Here is a 20,683-nt window from a genome sequence, read left to right as displayed (position 1 = left end):
TTGTGTCCTAAATAGAAATCTTGGCCTTCTTGAATGATTTTCTCTAATGTTTTCATCTAGAAGTTCTGTAATTTCAGCTTTCCCATGTAGGTCTACAATTAATTTTTATAAATGCCATTACATAACAGTTGTGGTTACCTCAACCGTTATTTTTTTTTTTCCATATGGATTCTAGCTATTCCAGAATCCTTTGCTGGAAAGGCAACCTCTCTCCCATTGAATTACCCTGGCACCTCTACTGAAAATCCATTTACCTATTTTCTGGATTTTCTATATAATCCACTGGTATGATGTCTACATTGAAACTTACATCAGTAAGTGCAGCTGCTGGTACTCTGGCTATTTGTGGGATAGGGAGTTTATCAGCTTAATGAAGATTTCATATAAACAAACAAATAAATAAACTTAGTCATTACCCTACTGCCTTGATTACTCTAAGTGCCTAAATCGGGTAGTATACATCCTCCAAAGTTGTTTCCTTTTGTATCCCCCAATGCTTCGGATATTCAGGATCCTTTGCATTTCTACACAAATTTAAAATTGTATTATCAATTTCTACAAAATAGCATGCAAGACTGTCACTGGGATTGTGTTGAATCTACAGATCAATGTGAGGGAGAGCTGTAAGATAATAATATTGAGTCTTCCAGTCCATAAATATATCTCTCCATTTATTACTTAATTTCTCTCAGCAATATTTTATACTTTCCGTTATACAGATATTGCATAGCATTTTATTAAATATACTGCTAATTATTTTGATTTTCAATTGTTCACTGGAGTGACTAGATCTAAGAGAGAGCAAGAAGAATCCTCAAGACAGAAGCTAATCTTTTTATAACCCTACCTGGTGACATTCCACCCCTTTTCCCATACTCTATTTTCATCAGAAGTGAATCACAAAGTCCAGCCAACACTCAAGAGGAGTGGATTCCATAAGAGTGTGACTTCTAGGAAGTGAAAGTCACTGAGAAGCATTTCAGAGGCTGAGTACCCCAGTTACTTATGGATCTCCTTGGCCCTTTGGAGGTTAATTTTTAAGGTCTTTTAGGGCAGGTCTAGCATCTATTTACCTGTGAGCTGCAATGCAGTTCTACTTTATAGTGTGGCCCTAAGGGGTCTCAAAGGAATACTCCAAGTATTCCAAGATTTCTCCATGGTGACCAGCAGGAACTCAAATGATTCCCTGCCCTGTACCAACTATGGGAGGAAGTGTTTACCTGACAGCTCCCTGGTAATTCTTCTTTCCTGAGAAACTGTTCTGACTTAGCCTTGTGGGGGTTCACCCTGTGCCCGTGCAGACTGGCATTCAAGCAAAGACTCACAGGGATGCCTTTGCGGAGGCCCTTCCTGTGTGTAGTTTCCTCCTCCCAGGTCCTCTGCCCTGAAGGTTCTAGCACTCTCATTCTTCCTGAACAATGATCTGTGTCTCTTCAGACCCATCTAGTTCCCCCTTCCTGGCCCCATCTAGCTTCATCCCCTACTGCACCACCATGTGGAACCTCCCAACAGGAAAAGTAAGAGCCCAGCAGGACTTTCTCCATTTTTTTTTTTAATTTTTATTTTTATTTATGATAGTCACAGAGAGAGAGAGAGGCAGAGACATAGGCAGAGGGAGAAGCAGACTCCATGCACCAGGAGCCCGACGTGGGATTCGATCCTGGGTCTCCAGGATCGCGCCCTGGGCCAAAGGCAGGCGCTAAACCGCTGCGCCACCCAGGGATCCCCGACTTTCTCCATTTTTAAACTTTTATTCAAAAACCACTGTCTCCTACTGCCTGTTGTACATGTCTGAATATAATTGCTTCCTATAATTTGGCCAGTGTTTGAGCTGCCTGAGGTGGCAGGGTAATCCAGCCTGTCACTCCCTCACCACCAGCAGTAGAATTCCCACTCAGGGAGTTTTGAAAAACTAACAATCCCAATCTTAGGCCCTATTTGTTGGGGCCAGGCGGGAAGGGAAACTCCTCAAGATGGCGGATACGCCAAAATGGCTGAAGTTCCTGTCACCACCTCCACTTGGGATGACAGCTTGAGCAGACCCTTACACCTCTCCTTTGGACTTCCTCAACCGAACCCAATGCCCTTCAAACCCCAGAGGAGGAAGTCACCTTTGACTGGTCGAATTGCAATCCTTCCTATGCATAGTGAGGGTCACTCTGACTGGTTGGATTGCAATCCTTCCTTTGCATATGAGCCAACCAATAGGAAACCGTTCTGCCTTACAACGTTATGTAAACCCCCTACCACCTTGTCTTGGGGCGACTTCCTCGACTCACTCTCTTTCCCCCGTGAGTCGGGGAACCTCGCCCGAGGGTGCCTGCAATAAAATCTGTTCTTGGACCCTCGCTTGCCTTGGCGGTCTCATTTCCGTCTAGTTACTAAAAAAACTTAACATTTGGTGCCGAAACCCGGGAGGAGATCGAGCCCCTGCAACAGCACGGAGGCTCTCTCCTCTTCCGTCGGACTGGAACTCCGCTCTCTTTCTCTGCTGGGGTCACCGGACTCCTCGCGGTGAGTGTTCCCTGGTTCCCGACCCTCTCCCGGGGCGCCCTGTCCTAATCGCGGCCGCGTCAGGGCAAACCCTCCTCCGCCACCTGGTGGCTCCGCGGTTCCGGGGAGTAAAGGAGACGTCCTTACTCCACGGTGACCACTTCTGTAAGCAGCAGCTCAATTCACAGTCGAGGGGACGCCCTCCTCCAAGTCTTGAGCTGATACGGGAAGGAGCCATGGGAACCTCCCAGTCCAAATTCGATTCCAAAACGCCTTTAGGATGCCTACTGGCTAATCTCCGAACTCTGGAGTTAGACCAGGACTTACGAAGGCGACGCCTTATCCATTACTGTACCGTCGCTTGGCCTCAATATCGGCTGAATAACCAAGCGCAATGGCCACCTGAAGGCACTTTTGATTATCAGATACTTACGGACCTTGATAATCTCTGTAGACGCCAAGGCAAATGGTCTGAGGTGCCCTATGTCCAGGCTTTCTGGACCCTGCGCTCCAGACCAGAACTCTGCTCTAGCTGCTCAACCTTTCAGGTACTCCTAGCCCGCTCTCCCCCGCCGACTCTTCCCCACTCCACCTCTAGAGACTCCAACTTGGCCCCTCCATCCCCCCTCGTGGAGCCTCCTGAAGATCTCTCCAGGCCCCCTGTAAGGGCCCCACACCTGTCTCCTCCTCCCTACCAACCCGCTCCCCAACAACCTGTGTCCCCGACTCCTTCCTCAATCTCCGAAACTCCAGGCCCAGGCCCAGCCTCGAGCATACCCTCTCCAACCGTTCCTCTCCTCCCAGCCCCAGAACCTCAACCACCTTCCAGCCCCCTCCCTTCTCCTCCTATCTCTGCCCGTACCAGATCCAAAAACTCTTCCCCGGACCTGGTCTGCCCCTTGAGGGAGGTTGCAGGGGCTGAAGGGGTTGTCCGAGTCCATGCGCCCTTTTCTCTACAAGACCTATCCCAAATAGAAAAACGCTTAGGTTCCTTTTCGGCCAATCCCGACAACTACATCAAGGAATTCCAATACTTGGCGCAGGCCTATGACCTAACCTGGCATGACTTACATGTCATCCAGACCACCACCCTCACCACTGAGGAGAGGGAACGTATCCAGGCTGCTGCCCGGGGACACGCTGATCAGGTCCACCTTACCGACGCCACAATGGCCGTCGGTGCTCAGGCGGTCCCCGCCGTAGAGCCAGGCTGGGGTTACCAAGACGGTCAAGATGGCCGCCGGCGCCGCGACCACATGGTCCGATGTCTCATCGCCGGCATGCGGGCGGCCTCTAATAAGGCCGTAAATTATGACAAGATCAGAGAAATCATACAGGCCCCTGACGAAAACCCGGTATATTCCTTAACCGGCTGACCGAGGCATTAATTCAGTACACTCGCTTGGACCCGGCCTGTCCCGCGGGGGCCACGGTTCTAGCCACACATTTTATCTCGCAGTCAGCCCCAGATATCCGCAAAAAATTAAAGAAAGTCGAGGAAGGCCCTCAGACCCCCATTTCTGACCTAGTGAGAATGGCATTTAAGGTCTTTAACTCCCGTGAGGAAGCCGCAGAGCTGAAGCGACAGGCCAGACTCCAGCAGAAGGTCCAGCTACAAACCCAGGCCTTGGTAGCAGCCCTGCGGCCGGCCGGCTCCAGGAGCCAGCAGAGAGGGGGACCCACCCGCACCCCTCGGGGGCCTGCTTCAAATGCGGGGCTGAAGGCCATTGGGCCCGTCAGTGCCCCAACCCGAGGGCACCAACTCGACCATGCCCTCTCTGCCATTTGATGGGCCACTGGAAATCCGACTGCCCTAGCCTCAGGGAATCCTCGGCGCCTCAACGCGGGGGAAGACCCGAGACGGTGAGTCCAGCCTTCCAACTGCTCGGGCTGGAGGACGACTGACGGAGCCCAGCCTCGGCCGCCCCTCTCACCCAGGCCGAGCCCAGGGTCATGCTCCAGGTAGCGGGTAAGTCCATCTCCTTTCTGCTGGATACGGGGGCTACCTATTCTGTTCTGCCTTCCTACGCGGGACCTACTCAACCCTCACCAGTCGCTGTTATGGGGATCGACGGGAACCCCTCCACTCCTAGGGCCACACCTCCCCTTACTTGTAGCCTGGATGGGTTCCCCTTCTCTCACTCATTCCTGGTGATTCCCTCATGCCCAGTGCCCCTGCTGGGTAGGGACATCCTCCAAAAGCTAGGGGCAACTATTCATTTGTTCCCCTCTCCTCCCTCCTCACCCTCAGCTCGTCTCATCCTATATCTCTCCACTCCATCTACTCCTACCCCGGATCAATTACCCTTCGTGAACCCCCAAGTATGGGATACCTCGGAACCTGTAGTGGCCTCCCACCACCCTCCCGTCAAAATAAAACTCAAGGACGGTTCCAAGTTCCCCTCTAGACCCCAGTTCCCTATCTCCCTCCTCCATCGCCTCGGCCTCAAACCGATCATAGAACGACTAAAGCGTCAGGGACTTCTGATTCCCATAAGCTCTCCCTGTAACTCCCCCATCCTGCCGGTCCGTAAACCCTCCGGAGCTTATCGATTGGTTCAGGACCTCCGACTCATTAATGAGGCAATAGTCCCTCTCCATCCAGTGGTTCCTAACCCTTATACCCTGCTATCCCATATCCCTCCAAGCACCACCCACTTTACGGTGTTGGACCTGAAGGATGCCTTTTTTACTATTCCCCTACACCCCGATTCCTACTTTCTTTTCGCCTTCACCTGGGAAGACCCAGACACACATACCTCTGGACAATTAACCTGGACTGTCCTACCCCAGGGGTTCCGGGACAGCCCCCATATTTTTGGTCAGGCCTTGGCTGCGGATTTACAACAATGCCTCCTTAAGGCTAGTACCTTACTACAATATGTAGACGACCTCCTCCTCTGCAGCCCTGCCCTCACCATCTCCCAGGATGACACCACCTCCCTACTTAACTTCCTAGGGAGCAAAGGGTATCGGGTCACACCCTCTAAGGCACAACTCTGCACCCCTTCGGTCACTTATCTGGGAATCCACCTGACCCCCACCTCTAAATCTCTTACCGGAGACCGTATCCGCCTCCTACGAGAGCTCCAACCCCCTCAGACGGCAGATGAAATACTTTCCTTCCTCGGGTTGGCTGGCTTCTTTAGACACTGGATTCCAAACTTTTCTATTTTGGCCCGCCCCTTATACCAAGCGGCAAAGGACACTCCCCAGGGTCCTCTCACTGATCCCTCTTCGGTCCGCCGCCTGTTTTCCAAGTTAAGAGACTGTCTCACCGCTGGGCCGATACTAACTTTGCCTGACCCTTCAAAACCATTCCACCTTTACACTGATGAGCGGTTGGGTTCAGCTACTGGCCTTTTGGCCCAACCGGTTGGACCTACTTACCGGATTATAGCCTATCTATCTAAGCAGCTAGACAGCACCACCCGCGGATGGCAGCCCTGCCTTAGGGCGCTCGCAGCTGCTGCCTCCTTAACTAAGGAGGCTCTCAAATTGACTTTGGGACAACCCCTCGTGGTTTACTCCCCCCATCGACTTGGGGATCTTCTTAGCCACCGATCCCTGGCCCACCTAACCCCCTCTCGTCTCCAACTCTTCCATCTGCTATTCATCGAAAACCCTCAAATCTCCCTCTCTACCTCTCCCCGCTTAAATCCTGCAACTCTGTTGCCTACACCTTCGCCTACCTCTGAACCCACTCACTCCTGCCCGCAGCTCATAGAGGATCTCACCCCTCCCCACCCTGGACTCTCTGATCAGCCATTATCCAACCCTGACCGTATACTCTTTGTAGATGGCAGCTCCTTCCTGGCTGCGGATGGTCGGAGACATGCCGCCTATGCTGTAGTCACCCCAGAGACGGTAGTGGAGACAGTCCCCCTCCCAATTGGGACTACTTCCCAAAGGGCTGAACTTATAGCTCTCACCAGGGCTCTACATCTATCTAAGGGACAACGAGTCACCATCTACACCGACTCAAAATATGCCTATCTCATCGTTCATACTCATTCCGTCCTCTGGCAGGAGCGGGGATTTTTAACCACCAAGGGGACGCCTATAGTAAATGGACCTCTCATTGCCAAATTGCTTGAGGCCCTTAGTCTGCCCACTGAGGTTGCAATCGTTCACTGTAGGGGCCATCAGACTTCTAAAGACATGGTCTCCATAGGAAATAATAAGGCCGACTCAGTGGCCAGGGAAACGGCCTTAAGTAACCCAATATCTCCCATCCTCTTCCTTAATACCCCTCATCGACCTTTCTACTCTATAAAGGAAACTCAAGCCCTCCAGGCCCTGGGAGGAAAGGCAGAAAGTAAAGGATGGATTTACATCCGAGGGAAGATTGCCCTCCCAGAAAACCTGGCCCATACCCTAATTACTGATATCCACCAATCTCTCCATATTGGCCCAAGGGCACTGAACCAGTTTCTCCAGCCCCTGTTTTACTATCCATCCCTACCTAAGGTGATTGAGGCTGTCCATAGGGCTTGTAAAACCTGCTCGGCCGTAAATGCACAGGGAGGAATCCGCAGGCCGGGGCCTAACCATCAGCTCCGAGGCCATCAGCCCGGTGAAGACTGGCAGCTGGACTTCACTCACATGCCCCGCCATAAAGCCTTTCGTTATCTACTGACTTTGGTTGATACTTTTACAGGATGGATTGAGGCATACCCCACAGCCAGAGAGACTGCAGATGTGGTGGCCACAATCCTCATTGAGCACATCATCCCGAGGTTTGGGTTACCCCGGACCCTACAGTCAGACAACGGGCCGGCATTTATCTCCAGTGTGACCCAACAGGTGGCCGAGAGCCTCAACATTACCTGGAAGCTGCACATCCCCTACCACCCTCAGTCTTCGGGTAAGGTGGAAAGGGCCAACGGGCTACTTAAGGCTCAACTCACTAAACTTACCCTGGAGACTCGCCTGTCGTGGCCCACACTGTTACCTATAGCTCTCACCAGACTCCGGGCGTCCCCCCGAGGACCATCAGGTTTGAGTCCCTTTGAGTTACTGTATGGTCGGCCCTTCCTTATCAACCACAACCTCCCGGCCATTCCTCCACCTCTTTTATCCTATCTGCCTTACCTTACCCTCCTCCGGGCCCTCTTGAGAGCCCATGCTGATGCTGTCATTCCGGCCCCGACCGACAATGCCTCCGAGGAAGCCTCTCCACGAGACTTATCCCCAGGGGACCAGGTCCTTCTCAGAAATCTGCAGCCAGGCTCCCTGCAGACCCGATGGACCGGACCTCACACGGTCATCCTCACCACCCCAACCGCGGCAAAATTGCTGGGACATACGGCATGGGTGCACATCAACAACCTTAAACGGGCACCCACAGGTATCGAATGGACCTCCCAGATGGTGGGACCCACCAAACTCCGCCTGGCTAGGGCTCCTTCTCATACTTCTCCTGAGCCCCCCGATCCAAGCGGTAGAATGTGATTGCATGAAAGGCAGCGGTACCTCGCGCTACTTTTCATCTTATACCCACATGCCCAGAACTTGTTACTCAGGGAAGACACCCATCACCTGTACTTCAAGACATGCCGAAGGAACCTTTTGGATGTCTGAACTTTCTCAAACCAGCCGATCCCCTTGCAGCCGGTACCCCAAGACTGGTAAAGTATGCTGGACTTATCTAAGCCATGTGGGCCTCTCTGATGGGGGGGGGAGTCCAAGACCAGGCTGGCCAGGAGCAGACCCGACAGAGGGTCATCCACCAACTCCAGACCTCAAACCAGTTGACCTATAAGAGTATTTCCCTTGATGACATCAAGAAAGTTCCCACCACCGAGCAGCTAACGACAGCCCTCCTAAATTCCAGCTATAACTTACGGCGAAATTTCTCCAAAACCGGGGACAGCAACTGCTGGATCTGTTTTCCCTTCTCTACACTCTCTAATATCGTAGGAATCCCTCTCCCAACTAATTGGACGCTCCCCAACTCCACGATCACCAATCAGACAGTCCATATTGGACCTATTGGGGGGAATATACCGATCATTAATTCCTCTAACTCTCTCACTCCTGCAGCTGCCAACATTACTAATTCCTCTCTTCCATACTGCGCCCCCTCGGGAATATTTCTCTCATGCCCCCAGGGCACTTACCGTTGTTTAACTGCTAATGATTCCCTAGACTGCACGTTTATCCTCCTGTCTCCCTCAACCAACATTTACTCCGATTCCCAGCTCCAGTCCACACTATTTCTCCAATACCGGAGAAAAAGGGCTGCCTTTCTCCCCTTTCTGATAGGAGCAGGAATAACTACTGGGGTCGCTACAGGAGTGGCGGGAATGGGAACTTCCATAGACTTTTATTATAAACTTTCCCAAGCTCTGAACGATGACATGGAACGGATCGCTGACTCCCTCACGGCCCTACAGACTCAGGTCACTAGTTTGGCAGCTGTTACCCTGCAAAATCGACGGGCTCTCGACCTTTTGACCGCCGAAAAATGTGGAACCTGTCTGTACTTAAATGAGGAATGTTGCTATTTTGTTAATCAATCAGGTATAGTTACTTCCAAAGTTAAAGAACTCAGAGACCGAATCCAGACCAGGCGCCAGGGCTCGTCTTTCTGGGGCCTAGACCCCCACACTTGGGTAACATGGCTACTCCCTTTGGCGGGACCCCTATGCCTAATCCTTCTTCTCATCTCTGTCGCCCCTTGCTTGTTTCGATGTTTACAGGAACGCCTGCAAGAACTCACCCGGGTATCTGTCAACCAACTTTTACTTCACCCATACTCTCGCCTGCCCACATCCGACTACCCCTACAACGACGCCCCACCGTCAGCAGGAAGTAGCCAGAGCAGAGTCGACGCCCCCGACACCATTATATAAAACAAAAGGTCGGAATGTTGGGGCCAGGCGGGAAGGGAAACTCCTCAAGATGGCGGATACGCCAAAATGGCTGAAGTTCCTGTCACCACCTCCACTTGGGATGACAGCTTGAGCAGACCCTTACACCTCTCCTTTGGACTTCCTCAACCGAACCCAATGCCCTTCAAACCCCAGAGGAGGAAGTCACCTTTGACTGGTCGAATTGCAATCCTTCCTATGCATAGTGAGGGTCACTCTGACTGGTTGGATTGCAATCCTTCCTTTGCATATGAGCCAACCAATAGGAAACCGTTCTGCCTTACAACGTTATGTAAACCCCCTACCACCTTGTCTTGGGGCGACTTCCTCGACTCACTCTCTTTCCCCCGTGAGTCGGGGAACCTCGCCCGAGGGTGCCTGCAATAAAATCTGTTCTTGGACCCTCGCTTGCCTTGGCGGTCTCATTTCCGTCTAGTTACTAAAAAAACTTAACACTATTCCCTAGAGATTCTCGTTCACTAGGATGAAGCCTGGGAATCCATGTGTTTAAAACCTCTCCCACATGGTTTTTATGCACAATTAGGTTTGAGAAGCATTGTGCTAACTAACCAAGTACTAAAAAGCTACTGAATGTGACTTATAATTGTTAACTTTTTTCAAGTTAGATGAGATTTTTCATCTACTATCTTTACAAAGATATACAAAGTCATGCTTTGAATATTAAACTTAACCAACAAATACCACTTAAAGAAATTTCACCTTATTTGAAGTTTATATTTTACATCTTGGGGTCTACAGAAAAATTTGATTAATAGTGAGCCTATAAAAAGCATTAAATCTATAGTGGGATTGGAATTCCCTTGCCTTCCTTGTAAATTAAGAGCATTAAACACCTTCTATACACATGCAAATGCAGAACCATTGATTTGTAAATTACAAATGCAGAAGGACTGTACTTTTACCCTAAACTGCACACAGGAAAAAGTTAAAAAGTAAAAAAAAAAAAAAAAAAAAAAGGTTAAACAAAACACAAAAAACCCCAACAGATTCACTTGTAAAATACATGGCCACTAGTTAACAAAGCACAAAAATCTCCACTGAAAAATAAAATGCCCCCAAACCCTATTTTAGTTTTAGGGAAGAGGTGTGGCCAAGACTACCCTGTATCAAAGAGTACTAGGTTTAAGGCCATTTTTTCTTTGGCTACTCTCACTTACATGGAAAAACTCTACCACAGCCACTGTTTCCAAAAGCACCTGACCAACAAGGGCACAGTGAGAGGGCCTCATGAGCACGACAGAGCAATAGCCTTCTGTCTTGTTGTGGTCTCCATTTCCATAGTGACCAGAAAAGCGACCTCAGAGATTTGTTGAAATGGACCAGCAATGCCCTTGTGCTAGACTGCTAGAAAAATGGCCCATATTGAACCTTCTGCAGAACCTTTCCACTCTGAATCTGGACTAGCATTATGACGTGGTTGGAGCTTGAGACACCACACCACGAACGAACCACATGGAGAGAGTGGCCCAGCCATCCCTGCTGAGCCCAGCCCCCAGTCCACCCTATGGCTAAGTGCAGCTGCAAGAGTGAGCCCACACAAAGTCAGCAAAGAACTGCCTAGTCAACACAGAAATGTGAAAATTTCTGTTCTAAACCACTAAGCTTTGAAGTGATATGTTAGGTAGTGGAGGCTGACACATGCCAACTACATACTCTGATGGTGCCTGAAGCCACACTGCCCAGGTTCAAATCCCATTTTACCACTTCTTCATTATATGACCCTCAGCAAGTTGCTTAATCTTTCTCGGCCTCAGCTGCCACATGTGAAAACTAGTGGTAAGAATAGTACCTGATACCAATAGAGCTGTTGTGAGGATTAAATGAATTCACATCATAAAGCATTTGGAAGAGTGTAGAACACATAGCAAGTGCTCAATACTTGTTAGCTATCATTATTACTAGAGACTTTCAAAAGACTAGTAACACAATGGACATTTTCATAATATATCTCAATTAAGGATATTTACATGATTTTACAACCCTAACTACATTCCTCACAAGGTGTGCCCCCCTAATGTAAGTGCAAAGGACTTTTCGGAGGACAGACTTCCAGATGCTAAGGACCCCACAGCCTCTACAGTAACAGACACTTACCTGCATAGGTGAGACTGCTGCAGCAGGAGGGGTTTTCATTGGACTTGGACTTAAAGGCGTGCGAGGAATCGCGGCCGCAGTAGGGTTTGGTACTACAGAAACAAACAAACATTGAATGTATCATGGTAGAGTGGAAACTTTCATAACTGGTCTCCCGTAAAGGATCCCCCAGACCATTCAATGCTCAGGCTCCCCTGGAAACTGTTCTGACTGATGCCTAGCATCTATGGCACACTCACAGCTGTGCCTGGCAGGTGATGCTTCTCCTGCCACTAGGTGGACTCTCTGTTCCTTAGAGTAGTTGTGTTGATTCCCAACCTGATTATGCCAGTCATTTCGTTTTTGCCATTTCATTAATTTAGGTAGTTAAAGAGCTCCACGAGCCAATGAAATATAAGTTCAAAAAACCCAAGAGGAGTATTTCTGTAACTGCATCAGGCGAGAAGCCTAGCCCACGGTCGGTGTGCATTCCACGAAGGAACACTGGAAAATAAAAACAAAAATGAAGGAACACTGGGCTCCCATTCATCTTTTCTCATCTCTTCCTATGGGGTTCATCACTTTACTTCACAAGTACTTTCTGATTTGCATTTAATGCATAGATGTACAATTATTCACTTACTCCTCCGTATCCCTCTTTAAACTATGCAAAAGTAAGATCCATAATTTATTCACTTCCAGATACTTAGGCTTGGCACAGATTTTGGTAGAGGGTGCATAAAAAATGGTTATTTGTTTGAAGCTAAATTAAAATCAAAATGGGACACAAAGACAAAATCAGGCATGTCACACAGTGGGGAAAACATGAAGAAGTAGATCATGGTGGACCTTTTTATGCAACCAAGTACTTATATTTAATTTGCTATTTTTAGATGCATTCTTTTATTGAAATAATATTCACATAATAGGGGTGCCTAGGTGGCTAAGGGTCTGCCTTCAGCTCAGGTCATGATCCCAGCCAGGGTCCTGGGATTGAGCACCACATTGGGCTCCCTGCTCAATGGGCAGTCTGCTTCTTTCTCTCCACTGTTTGTGGTGTTTTATGCGTTCTCTCTCTCTCAAAAAGATAAAATCTTAAAAAAAAAAAAAAAACTCACATAGTAGAAAGTAAATAATTTTAAAATGTACATAGTTCAATGGCATCTAGTACATTCACAATATTGTACACCCATCATCACTTCTACCTAGTTCCAAAATATTCCAGTATCTGTTAGGCAATCATTCTCCATTTATCTCTTCCTCAGTCCCTGGCAACAGCCAAACTGCTTTCTGTCTCTATGCATAGACTTACCTATTTTCCATACTTCATATAAGTGGAATCTTATAATACACAGCCTTTTGTGTCTGGCTGCTTTTACTTAGCATGTCTTACACATGGTAGTATACATCAGTACTTCTTTCATTCCTTCCTATGTCTGAATAATATTCCATCAGATGGATATACCATATTCTGTTTAACCATTGATGGACATCTGGGCTGTTTCCACATTTTGGCTATTGTGAATGATGCTATCATGAACACTCACGTACAACTATTTGAAGACTTCTGTTAACTACTTTTGTGTATATAATTTAGCAGTGGGACTGCTGAGTCATTTAGATATATCTTGTAAAATAATGTTTTTAAAAAAGATCGGAATAGAGCAGATTTATCTTTTTGCATTAAAGCTCATTTCATTAATATTCTGAATAACTACATGACTTTAAATTTAGTAAAGCACTCCATTATCATTTCATTTTAGAAGCACAGATTTTTGTGAGCCTTTCTTTCATTTTATCCCATCATATTACCCAGAGGTAGCCATTAACAATAGTTCCAAGTGCATCATCTTTCTTGTACTTTTAATGCAAAAATCTATGTACTTAAAAAACAAAATGAGATCACACTATATAATACTGGTCTACAACTTATTACAAAGGACTGCAGTATTTTATACATCAGTACTTCGAAATCTACCTCAACCTTATTAAAAAATGCACGGTATTCTATTGTACTAATGGGTCATAACTGACTTATTAATGTTTTTAATGGGCACTTGAGCAATATCTAGGTTTTCAAACAATCCTATACTGAAAACTTTCTGTGTATATCTGTATCTATATGTATATCTATATATCTTTATAAACTTGTGCCTGTATGATGTATAAGAACTTCAGGATCTATGAATATGGCATTGTAAATTGGAAGTTACTGTCTTCCAAAATATCTGTATCAATAGTGTAAGTATGTGACTTTTGATCTGATTTTAAGCCAAAGAAAACTAATTTGTGTGTAGTCATAGAATACAGATTATAGAAACTCTACTATTAAGTGAATTAGAATAAAGCCTGTCATGAAGTTTAAAGAATTTTTAAAATAACTTTTAGGACACATTACATTCAGTTATTTTTCTGGAAAAAAAAATTTTTTTTAAGGATTTATTTATTTGAGAGAGTTAAGCTAATTCTGCACTGAGTGTGGAGTCCAACCCGAGGCTTAATCTCATGATCCTGAGATCATGACCTGAGCGAAAACCAAGAGTCGGATACTTAATTAACTACCTCACCCACGTGCCCCTCCACTTTTAAAAGATTTTTTTACAAAGATTTATTAAAAAAAAAAAAAAAGAGGGCAGCCCGGGTGGCTCAGTGGTTTAGCGTCACCTTCGGCCCAAGGTGTGATCCTGGAGACCGGGGATCGAGTCCCACATCCGGCTCCCTGAATGGAGCCTGCTTCTCCCTCTGCCTGTGTCTCTGCCTCTCTCTCTCTCTCTGTCTCTCATGAATAAATAAAAAAATTTAAAAAAAGAAAAAGATAATTATCTGAAAGAGAAAGAAAGCAATCTCCCGCTGAGTGCAGAGCCCGATGCAGGGCTCAATCCCATGACCCATAAGATCATGACCTGAGCCAAAAACAAGAGTCAAACGTTTAACCGACTGAGCCACCCAGGTAACCCAAGATTTTATTTTTTTAAGTATTCTCTACATCTAACATGGAGCTCAGACTCACAACCTCAGGATCGAGAGTCATGTGCTCTACCAACTGAGCCAGATGGATGCCTCCATTTAGTTTTTTTTAAAAACGACATCCCTGACAGAACATGAGAAACTCCTAACTCTGGGAAACGAACTAGGGGTGGTGGAAGGGGATGTGGGTGACTGGGTGACAGGCACTGAGGGGGGCACTTGATGGGATGAGCACTGGGTGTTATTCTATATGTTGGCAAATTGAACACCAATAAAGAATAAATTTATTAAAAACAACAACAACAACAATAAAAAAAACGACAACCCTTTCCCTTTCCCAAAGCTGAAGGGGTTAAAGAGATAAAAAGGAGCCAGTCACTTGAAGGTGGGAAGAGTGAGCTTCCAGGTAGAGAAGATATGAAGCCTGTGCTATATGAACCCTGGTCTGTTTTGGGACCTAAAGTCTAGTGTGGTGGGAGTAGAAGAAGGGCAGGGGAAGAGTGGCTCAACTGCAGTAAGAGGAAGGCAGGGTCAGATTATGCAGGCATCTGGGGATCTGAATTTCATTGTAACTATAATAAAGCAATTAAAGGAGTTTAAGCAAAAGATCTTTCTGTCATGAAATGAAATGGAGAGACTAATTAGGAGGTCACTGAAATTAGAAGCTGATGGTGGCTTGTACTAGCAGTTGATTGTGTGCTAGAGATAGAAGCAGACAGAGCAAAGATGTGCATGCTGGAGGCTAGATCCACATGACCTGTTAATGGATTAGATGTGGAGGTGAGAAAAGAAGAAGGATTTAAGGGAGACGGAAGATTCCTGAATCTCTGATTTAAGTAACTGGGCAGGAACACAGGGGAAGCCTGAAGCTCAGGGACAGGAGTGCAGTTTTGGACATAAGACATCTGGGAGATACCTGAGTGTCAATGTTAAGGAGGCCTTTGGATTTATACACCTACAGGAGTTCAGAGGAAGGGAAAGGACTGAATTCATACATTTGGAGTTTTCAGGCATTTCTTTTAGAAGACACTCAAAGCCCCAGAACTACATGAAGACATTTCTGTGAGAGGCAAGGCACCAAGTCTGAGAGCAAGATCCTCTGAAGCTGAATAGATCCCAAGTCTCCTAAAATTCACCTGATAGTAAGACTAAGTCATTAATGCTACATGAAATTTGATGAGGCTCAGAGAGTAAGATGGTAAAGAATACCAAACCAGATCAGAGAACAGATGGTAAGTGAATGACAACTGCCTGCCTTTAGCATAAGATATAAGAAATTACCTTGTGATGCACTGTCAAATGACTTGATGAGGGTTTTCACCGTAGGGGTTGGCTCAGAGGAAGTTGAGGACCTTCTACTCAGTCCCATCCCTTGCCTTAAGGCTGCCAAATCTCTTTCAACAGCATTCATGTAGTTGTATACCCGGCCTCGCTCCTCCTCTTGCCTGAAAACGATAGTGAAATCAGGCATTTTTACACATATACTAGCAAATACACATTTTTACCTCCCTACTGAAAAGCATTAAAAAGTATCACTTTTAAAAAAGACAATATTAGTAGAAGCTGAGTAAATTACCTAGTCTAATATTCTCATTTGTTTCATAAGTTCCAGGAAATGATATTAAAATTTTTATATCAGGTTGTACTAAATAGGCTTAAAAGTAACCATCAGAATCCATTTTCATCTGAGTAAGTGTAAGGTGAGGACATCGGTAATCAATTAGCAGTAAAATGGAAAGTGGACTAGCCAAAAAGATCCTGACAGAACTGTGGATCTTGAGGTTCTGTCCTGCTCTAAGGAGTCTGAAAATTCACCAGTATACGGATTATTTATACTGTCCCTATCTAATATGCCATGCATAGATATGGAAATACAAAAGAAATGAAATCAAAGCTCATATTCTTAAAAAAAAAAAACAAAAAAAAAAACTCTGCTGTAGTCTCCAAATAGAATTTCTACAAAGGAAAAAAAAATCTGGGCCCATATTAGTAACATGAGTCTCCGAGATGCTCAGTGTGATGGATCATGAGTCATCTAAAAAAATCAATTACATTTTATTTCTGGCCAACTCTAATTCACTGAGCTGACTAACACATCAGTTTTTATCTGGAACGAGATTTCAGTTGCAGAGTTTGTACATGTCATATAACCATCAAGTAAGTTTATAGGGGGACAAAATTAAGCCAGTCCTTGGGAAGATGGTAGCTATTTGGTAGCTATTTGACTCTTCTGACAGTTTTTTTTTCCTCCAGATCTACCATAAGGTCTCATGCTTAGAAGTTTTAACAAAGACTCTTTAACAGTGATTATCAGACCTTTTTGGCCTTGGAGCCCTTTTCCACTCTTTTTTTTTTTTTTTTTTTTAAGATTTTATTTATTTGAAAAGAGTGACCAAGAGACAGAGCATGAACAGGGGCAGAGGGAGAGGGATAAGTGAACTCCCTGCTGAGCAGGGAGACGGACAAGGGGCTTGATCCCAGGACCCCAGGACTATGACCTGAGCCAAAAGCAGCTACTTAATCAACTAAGCCACCTCCCAGCCTTTCCACTCTTAAAAATTACTCAAGATCCCAAAAAGCTTTTCTTTATGTAGCCTATGTCTACTGACATTTATCATAATGGAAATTTAAACTAAGACATATTTAAAATACTTAATTCATCTAAAAACAAAAATAAACCCAGGACTTATCAGTATAAAATATTTTTATGAAAAATAATTATTTTCCCAAACCAAAAAAAAAAGGAAGAAGAGGTAGTAGAAGAACAGCAGCGTTTTTACACTTTTGCATATCTCTTTAATGTCTGGCTTAACAGAATACTGTTACATTCTCATTTCTTCTTCTGTATTCAATCTATTCTGAGGTTAAAAAAAAAAAAAAAGAACAAGGCTAACAGATACACAGCAGTTGAAAAAGAAAAGACTGTTTTAATGATCTTAAATAATTGTGGCTTTTTAGACAACCGAGGCCATTTTCCTTGATACTATACCAAAATGTAGTAAGTGGTAATTACTTAAAAGTTAGTTGCAATGTGGAATTTGAAACCATATAAATAAACTTTTCCTACTCTGTCCATTAAAAATCCTCTAGTCTATCTTATACTTGAAATGGATCTTTTACCGACATGTGACTGTGTAACATTACGCATTAGTCATACTGAAAATATTGGTTTACTGAGTTACACGAATTTTCCAAATGTTGACATCTGTCATTATATGATTTATTATTTAAAAGTCACATTTGTTAATATCACCAATGATCTCATCAGGAAACTCTTTAAATATACGAAGCTGCCAAGCTTGTGATGGCAGATACAAGTTTTCTAAAATCCTAACATTGACTTGAAAGCCCACATTTTAGCACTGGCAACAAATACAGTCAGTTGTTTTCCTTTCCTTTCCCTAAGAGTGACAGTCTCTCTTAATTCATTTTTAAGGAATATCCACCAAATAGCAAAGTCTAAATATCTATTGTTTGTTAGTCAGAAAACAGCTTAAACTAAAATAACCACAGAGCACTCTCCTTGAGACAACCTCATGCCTGGATATACAATAATACAGCGGAAGTGCTTTATGTATACTTCTCATTCATCACAAGGAATGCTAAACAGAGGGACGCCTGTGACTCAGTGGTTGAGCATCTGCCTTCTGCTCAGGGTATGATCCCAGAGTCCCAGGATCGAGTCCCACAACGGGCTCCCTGCATTGGAGCCTGCTTCTCCTCCCTCTGCCTATGTCTCTGCCTCTGTCTCTCATGAATAAATAAATAAAATCTTTAAAAAAAAATTTAGAAAAAGGAATGCTAAAAAGAGTATATATACTCAAGGACCAAGATTTAGTAAAATTAATTTACTGCTTCTTCAAGGATATCTTTAGGACCTGATGGAATGATTCTTCAAGAGAAGAATCTCACTCAGGTTACCTTTAGAATGAAACATTTCCAGGGGTGCCTGGGTGGCACAGTCGGTTAAGCATCCAACTCTCGGTTTTGGCTCAGGTTGTGATCTCAGGGTCCTGAGATCGAGCTCCCAAATGGGCTCCCGCACTTAGCACAGAGTCTATTTGAGATTCTTCCTTCCCCTCCTTCTGCCCCTCCCCGCCGAGCACTCTCTCTCCCAAATAATCATTTTTTAAAAAGAATGAAGTATTTCTGATACACCATTCCTTTAACAGTATACGGAAAAAAGGTAATGTAACATATGAGTCTTTTACCAAGTGGAGAAACAATAATCTTCCACTGCATTCCATGTTCTACTTAAGGAAACCAAAGAAAAATGTTTGTTTATTTTTTAAAGATTTTATTTATTTATTCATGAGAGACAGAGAGAGAGAGAGAGAGAGAGAGAGAAAGAGAGAGAGAGAGAGAGAAAGAGAGAGAGGCAGAGACACAGGCAGAGGGAGAAGCAGGCTCCATGCAGGGAGCCCAGTGTGGGACTTGATCCTAGGACTCCAGAATCACACCCTGAGCCAAAGGCAGACACTTAATCGCTGAGCCACCCAGGCGTCCCTGAAAAATGGTTTAGTAATACTTTTCTCTGGACCATACACTAGAGCTAGGCAACAATAAAACACGATAACTTTCCAACAATATCCTGTTTTAAGTGAGCTCCACACCCAGCATGGGGGCTTGAACTCACGACCCTGAGATCAAGAGTCAGACGCCCAACTGACTGAGCCACCCAGGCACCCCAAAAATATTTTTCTAAAATTTTTCCTATGTCTACCTAAGAATTAGTTAAAGTGGTGAATAATCAAATACTTTTTTTATAAAGTTAACTCTATGCCCAACTTGGGGCCCCAACTCATGACCCCAAGATTAAGTCATATGCTGTATTGACTCAGCCAGTCACGTGCCCCTGAATAACTAAATTCTCAATAATAACTTCAACACAAAAACTACTCCCCACTACTCATTAGATGGAATCTCACTGAGGAACTCAGAGCATATCACAAATGTCATCTCACCTAATATTTTATATTGGTTCCCAATGATTTCTGTTAGATGGGAAAAAGTATTACTATGGAGATTCAGAGTGTTGTAAGTATAAAACAAGTGAAAACTCCTCAAAGTGAGTAATGGAGAAAAACTCACTTCACATTCTTTACTTGGGTCTCTAATAATATTAGTTATTAAAGTATACTTATCATTGCCCTGGTCACTGTGCAGAGAGATCTCCTTTAAGCCTTATAGTAACACTGTAAAGCAGGTAGTACGGTCTCCATGTTAACAATAAGCAAAATGAGGCTTTGGGAAGTTAAGGGTCCTAACCAAGATCACACAGCTAATAAGAGGCAGAACTAGATAGGAGTCAAGCCTGTCTGCCTCCACAGTACACATTCTTAATCAGAGGCTATCAATCTAAAGAAAAGTAACAGCTGGAGTGTGGTGATACAGGAAAGGAGGGAACTAGAAGGTACCTTGTGCCAGGGACCATTCGGCCGTTTCCCCCTCCCCCAAATTGTTAATTATGGATACTGACAACAACTCTGAAAGATCCATATAGACTGCTATTTTACAGGTGTCATAAAACGAGGCCAGAAAAGTTGAATAACTTCCACTAGGATCCACACTCACACTAGAGTCAAATTTCACATTCTTTCCATAATACCACATCATAAAATTGGGATTTTAAGTGTTCTCTATGAAAATATAAGTACACAATTGGTTTTTCAAAACATACTTGCGTGACTTTATTTCCTCCAATTCTTTTGTGAGTTTTTCATTTTTTTCTTGAGCCTCATGTAACCGGCGCTTCAGATCACCAATCTCCTCTTGGGCTTCAGATTTAATGTCATTTGCAATGACCACAGCAGTCTGGAGATCAGCTTGAAACTGCCGCCATTCTGCAGATTCTTCCTACATTAAAAAACTAAATTTTTATTTCCAAAAGAGAGCAATACTTACTTAAAAATAATAAAATTTGTTTATGATTGGACTGTAATGCACGGTCCCAAATAATGATTAATTTCTTTTAAATCCCAGAGAATTGCTATTATTATTTCTAATAGGTAACAGGTAATACAATTATTAGTAGTGAACTTGTTCTTAATGAGGAAGAGACTTTCTGTTGATCTGCCTGCTGAGGCATCAAGCACCAGAGTGCTCAATCAATATTAATGACAATAATGTCAAGCCTCTCTTCCTTATGCAAGTTTGTAAGTCTAATGAAAATAAACACATCATTCAAAATTTATAGCACTTAAAAAAAAATTTATAGCACTTTACCTCTGAAAAGCTGAAGAAAGTAGATAATG

General features: G+C 44.7%; 1 protein-coding gene across 9 annotated transcripts in view; it reads right to left on the bottom strand.

Annotated features, from left to right (window-relative positions):
* The window catches only part of SPECC1L (sperm antigen with calponin homology and coiled-coil domains 1 like), a 140,593-nt gene that overhangs the window by 52,782 nt on the left and 67,128 nt on the right, over positions 1-20,683 (bottom strand). For all 9 annotated transcript variants that reach the window (XM_072803403.1, XM_072803412.1, XM_072803404.1 and 6 more), the window contains 3 exons: positions 20,110-20,285; positions 15,711-15,874; positions 11,484-11,575 (listed from right to left, as the gene is read on the bottom strand). In XM_072803403.1, the coding sequence (XP_072659504.1) occupies positions 11,484-11,575; positions 15,711-15,874; positions 20,110-20,285 (432 nt within the window). The remainder of the gene's footprint in view (positions 1-11,483; positions 11,576-15,710; positions 15,875-20,109; positions 20,286-20,683) is intronic.

This window comes from Canis lupus, chromosome 27 (genome assembly GCF_048164855.1).
Source record: "Canis lupus baileyi chromosome 27, mCanLup2.hap1, whole genome shotgun sequence".
Taxonomy (NCBI): Eukaryota; Metazoa; Chordata; class Mammalia; order Carnivora; family Canidae; genus Canis; species Canis lupus.
The sequence above is the reverse complement of the archived record's forward strand: the minus strand, read 5'-3'. Positions and strand labels throughout refer to the sequence as shown.